The sequence below is a fragment of the Cucurbita moschata genome, unplaced genomic scaffold (assembly GCF_002738365.1).
Source record: "Cucurbita moschata cultivar Rifu unplaced genomic scaffold, Cmos_1.0 Cmo_Scf00089, whole genome shotgun sequence".
In the NCBI taxonomy this organism is placed as follows: Eukaryota; Viridiplantae; Streptophyta; class Magnoliopsida; order Cucurbitales; family Cucurbitaceae; genus Cucurbita; species Cucurbita moschata.
In genome coordinates, this window is record NW_019268605.1 from 447,912 (window position 1) to 453,348 (window position 5,437).

General features: G+C 40.9%; 1 protein-coding gene across 1 annotated transcript; it reads right to left on the bottom strand.

Annotated features, from left to right (window-relative positions):
• Positions 1 to 1,184: 1,184 nt before the first annotated feature.
• On the bottom strand, positions 1,185 to 4,726 carry LOC111439271. Its single transcript, XM_023077042.1, has 3 exons — positions 4,443 to 4,726; positions 2,071 to 2,468; positions 1,185 to 1,915 (listed from the first exon to the last, which is right to left on the bottom strand). The coding sequence occupies exons 1-3, from the start codon at positions 4,724 to 4,726 to the stop codon at positions 1,185 to 1,187; spliced, it is 1,413 nt and encodes a 470-aa protein (XP_022932810.1).
• Positions 4,727 to 5,437: the final 711 nt, after the last annotated feature.

Consider the following 5,437-nt stretch of genomic DNA (forward strand, 5'->3'; position numbering starts at 1 on the left):
CGTCGTTGTCTCATATTCAACTCCTTCTAGGCAAAGAAATACTTCAGGCTGTTATGGTCAGTATAAATCTGAGTTCTCTCCCCATAAAGGTAGTGTCGCCATATCTTTAACTCAAAAACTACCGCTGCTAGTTCCAAGTCATGAGCGGGATAATTCTTTCCATAGTCCTTCAATTGCTTGGAAGCATAGGCAATAATTTTCTCGCGTTGCATCAACACGCATCCTAGACCCTTCTTGGAAGCATCGCTGAAAATGACGTAGTTCCCTCTACCATCAGGCATTGTGAGCACGGGTGCAATCACCAATCTCTCCTTTAGGTTTCAGACGCTTGCCTCGCACTCCTCGGTTCATACGAATGCCATAGTCTTTCGAGTCAATCGCGCAAGGGGTGCCGCTATCTTGGAAAAAATCTTATATAAAGCGTCGATAGTAGCCTGCAAGACCCAAAAAGCTACATACCTCGGTAACTGTAGTTGGATGAGCCTAGTTGGTGACTGCTTATACCTTGGCGAGATGAACTGACACCCTTTCCACAGATATCTCATGCCCTAGAAAAGAGACTTCGCATAACCAAAACTCCCACTTCAAGAACTTGGCATACAATTTATTTTCTCTCACAACTGTTAGGCCTTCCTCAGGTGCATTTGGTGTTCCTGATTCATCCTTGAGTATACCAAGATATCGTCTATGAATACAATGACAAAATATCCAGATATTCCTTGAACACCAGATTCATTAGCTCCATGAACACTACAGGGGCATTGGTGAGTCCAAATGACATCACCACAAACTCATAAAGTCATACCTTGAATTAAAAGTAGTTTTTGATACGTCCTTGTCTTTTATCTTGATCTGATGCTAGCCTGATCCAAGATCAATCTTTGAAAACACTGTGGCCTCTCTAAGCTGGTCGAATAAGTCCTAGATGCGTTGGAGGGGATACCTATCCTTCACCGTTCTCTTATTCAGCTCCATGTAATCGATGCACGGGCGCATTGAACCATCCTTTTTCTTGATGAATAACACCAGCGCACCCCAAGGCAACACGCTAGGTCTTATAAATCCTTTGTCCAGTAGCTCTTGTAATTGCTCTTGAGTTCTTTTAGCTCAGCTGGAGCCATGCGGTATGGGGCCTTAAATATAGGGCTGGTACTTGGCTCCAGCTCTATTGCAAAATCGACATCTCAGGTTGGAGGGATTCCTGGCAAGTCCTCTGGGAACACATCCGAGAATTCATTCACTATAGGCAACGTGGTTAGGGAGAGTCCTTCTTTCTTGGTTTTCACCACACTAGCTAGTATCGCCCAGACTTCGTGTTGGACCAGCTTCTTCACCTTCATCATCAATATCACCTTGGGCATGGAACTCAAACTCGTGCCTTTGAATTTGAATCTGGTCTTGAGCGGTGGCGTAAAAATAACCTCTTTCATGTGATAATCTATGCAAGCATGGTTTTCCGCTAACCAATCCATGCCCAAAATAAGATCATACACGGTCATATCAACAACCATTAAGTCTACGTCTAAACTAACTCCTGATACTATTATGCGACCATTTCTTACCCTATAAGCAGCAACCATGTCCACACTTGGCAGAGTGGCTACTAAGAAATCCTGTAACAAGGGTTCTAACACAAGATTTGCTTGACTAACAAAAGTAGTGGAAATAAACAAATGCGTAGACCCCGAGTCATACAATATCAAAGCAAAGTGGACAAGAACGAATAGCGTACCAATCACCGCCGCATCAAGGTTTTTAGTGTCCTTGCTAGTGGAGGCATAGGCTATCGCTGGAGGACAATTCTGAGTGGAGGCATCTGCTATGCGTAATGGTCTCTGCTGATCCCCAACATTATTGGTACGACTTCTCGGACAGTCCCTAGCCAAGTGACCATCCTTCCCACATCGAACGCAGGCTCCAAAGCAAGCCAAGCACCACCTCAATGGTTCTTCCCACACTCGTTACACTTGGATCTATCATCTAATCTACTTTTCCTTCTCTGCTAGCCCCGTCCGGAATCACGACGCTGTCTATCTGATTGTCTTGGTGGCGGTGATGGTGATTAATCACGACAGTCATCCCAATCACGAGGTCGTTTCTGTCTCTCCGTCGATGAGCGGGACTCATTCGATCCATCGGTTCCCTCCATGGCCCTTGCTACTCTTAGGGCGGCAGCATGAGTAGTAGGTGTTATCACCTCAACAACATTACGGATCTTTCTATCCAACCCCAGCACAAACCGGATAGTCGTCTTGTAATCAGTGAATACCAAGTCTAGGATGAAGCATTTCAGCTTGGCAAAATCCCTGGCGTAAGTAGTTATCGAACGCCCTCTCTGAGTTAGCTGGGTGAACTCTTGATGTTTGCGGATCTGGATGTCCTTTAGGTAGTATACCTCAGCAAATGCCTCTTTGAATTCTGTCCACGAGATTTCACCCCCGGGTCTAATAATCTCCCAGGTGGATCGCCTGTTGGGTATTATGTCCTAAAACTCATAGTTTGTAAACAAAAACATATTCTATTTTCAATAAAGTTATTATTGATGTTTATTCAGTAAAGATCGTTATTGAATAAAGTGAACTTTACGATCATTAATTAAAATCCAATAAACTAAGAATACTCTGGCTATAGTATGATTACTTGAACTATATGTAGAGACATAAGAGTGGATCAAGTTAAAGTATATAGTCAAAATGATCTATAGTATAGGGATAAGGTTGAGTACCTTATCCTGGGACACTATGGATGCGGCCCACTTTTGTATATGATATAAACAATGTGATCACTAAATTGTACATGTGAAGGCATGTGAGTGGGGGCGTCCTATGCAATGAGTATTGCATAAGATCGGATCATGAAAAAAACCACTCTCACTTTATAATGTCGTTTACTGTTGAGACTGATTTTCTTTTCATTCGATAACCTAGGTAAGTCGGTTTTAATGATGAGCTAACCATGAACTCTTGTTTATTGGGAATTATCCTTAGATTTGCATGGGTGAGAGTGACTCTAGTTCGTCGACTCAATAGGCCTCCCATTTCAGGGGTAAGACTGGGTGAATGGCTGGGGACATGGGGTGCAAGATGGAATTCACTCCTACCCACTTTTAGGGATAGAAGAGAGGTAGTTCCCTTAAGCACTGACTCCAGGTCTTGAACAAGGGGCCCCACCCTCTCATTGGCCTGAGAGGGATTCGGTTTATTGGTTGGACCACAAACCAATTGTTCATTAGAGGATCAGTAAGACATAAGGAACAAGAAGTAACTTAAGGGGTAAAACGGTAAATTGACCCAGCTCTAGTTACGAACAACCTGTGAAGGATCGACTTACTAATCATGGTTATATCAAATGGACAAAAATATATCTATAGTGAGGGGAGTGCAACTACTAGGCTATAGTGGAGTGTCCTAGTAGTTAACGAATGTTGGTTAACAAGGTTAATGAGTTTAGCCGGTTAATCTTGGATCGTTGGAGCCCATGATCTATAGGTCCATTAGGTTCCTCTGCTAGCTCATATCGGACTAAACCATAGAACAGTGTGACGAGTGAGTTCAAAGTGTTCGAATTCAAATTAGGAAATATGCGCTACATATATACGATATATCTAACCGCATTTTTTTTTATTTACGAATTAAACAAAAAAAGAGAATCTAAGATAGTTAAATAAGATTTAAATATTTTAATTGTGAATAGGGATTCATAAGATTGGGATTGACATTCGATTTAATGTTAAATATTAATTAAATTGTTTAATTAATCATTTAATATTATTTTGATTTGAAATTAATTATTTAAATTAATTATTGAATTAAAATAGGGAAAGTCAAAAGGTTGACTTCACTCTATGGAAAAATCCATGTTTGAGTTAGTGGAATGTTGAGTGTCAATATATGGTTTAACAAACTTGCATGTTTGCCCATAATCCCACAAATTTGAGTGAAATTTTGAGTGTCAAAATTTGGTAATCTCAAATTTGCATGAACATGCAAATATCACTCTATAAATAGAGTGATCAACGTACATAAAAGTCTGCTTGGAAAAACCTTGAGAAAAACCCTCACAAACTCTCTCTTCACATATACTAAATCCCTTCAAAGTTTAGTCACTTACCGAATTCCACAATCCCGTTCTAAGGCCAGAAAATAGTAGGGAAGACATTAGTGGTGGTTCGAAACCAGTTCGTGAGGAAAAAGAAATTTGAACTACAAAAGGTTAGTACTCAAACTCCTTGAGTTTTAATGCTTATGAACATGCTAGCTAATTTACTATAATTGATGTACTTAAAGTGCCTAAGATCCAAATTGCTTACGCATATGTTATAACAACACCATCATCGCCATCACACTTGAGCATCGTCACGCAGCATAAATGTTGTGCACTCCACCTTTTGATCTTCAAGGCAATTCGTCAGTCTAAACATGCTCTCTATCGAACTCAGTCACAACTGTGCCACCGTCAGGTCATCGAACATTCCCTTAAAGGTTTGTGGGTCATCCCACTTGAAATCCCACAAGCACCAAGCTTCCCTGGTAGAGACTGTGTCATTAGCTTGCTGATTACTAGATAGGTTTCGTATGATGATTTGCAATGCGTCCACCAACGCAGTTGTCGAGTCTTGGGTGGGCTGAGGTGTCACTGGTGGTGGGAATGACATGACTACAGCAGGCTCTTCCACGGAGTCCTCGCGATCCAGACATCGTCCTCTTCCACCTCTCCCTCTGCCCATAGGTGGGGGTCATCCCCTAATACCCCCAACTCATGTTCTAGGTGGCATATCTAAACATAGCAGTAGCTCTGAGTCACATATTAATCTATCAGATTCTATGAACATTTACAATGACGCAGGTTGCACATGCATACAGACATACGTTAATAATAGCCACTAGATATATCATATTACAACTAATCTTGTCACATCATGTAACATATCACATCACTCATCACAAAATACACATTTCCTACTATATGCTTCATTTAATTACAAATTTCCAATTCAAAAGAAAAGAGGAACATATACCTGACGTGACGGTGCATTTGCTAGAGGACCATGGAAGTACCATATGCCTACATTGTAGGCCAGTCTACAAGATCTATGACCTAGCGCTCTAATACCAACTATAACGCCTCTAATTTTCTTTAACTTAATTAGCGACGTTACCTTGCATTCATAAAGGCGAAAAATGTGGAGGCTCATATAAAAAAAACCTTAATAACAATGACATGGCTTTTATAAGCAGGTTCATAATATGAAGGATCAACCAAACTCGGGAGTCAACCAACAACTAACTAGGGAAAACAAATGCAATTATTTATTATTCAAATAAAATCTCGAATAGAGAATCTACTGTCCTACAAGCCCTCCTTTTAACTTCCATGATCTTCAAAGTGTTCATCGTCAACCGTACAGGGAGCCTTGCCTTTACCTGAAAATGTAGGT

What these genes read in the sequence shown, in the direction of transcription:
- LOC111439271 (XM_023077042.1), bottom strand. Translation starts at nt 4,726, where the DNA reads ATGGGCAGAGGGAGAGGTGGAAGAGGACGATGTCTGGATCGCGAGGAC. An exon ending in GACCTGACGGTGGCACAGTT is followed by an intron (nt 2,469 to 4,442) that starts GTGACTGAGTTC and finishes AATACCCAACAG; the next exon opens with GCGATCCACCTGGGAGATTA. An exon ending in TCGTGATTGGGATGACTGTC is followed by an intron (nt 1,916 to 2,070) that starts GTGATTAATCAC and finishes CTTGCTTTGGAG; the next exon opens with CCTGCGTTCGATGTGGGAAG.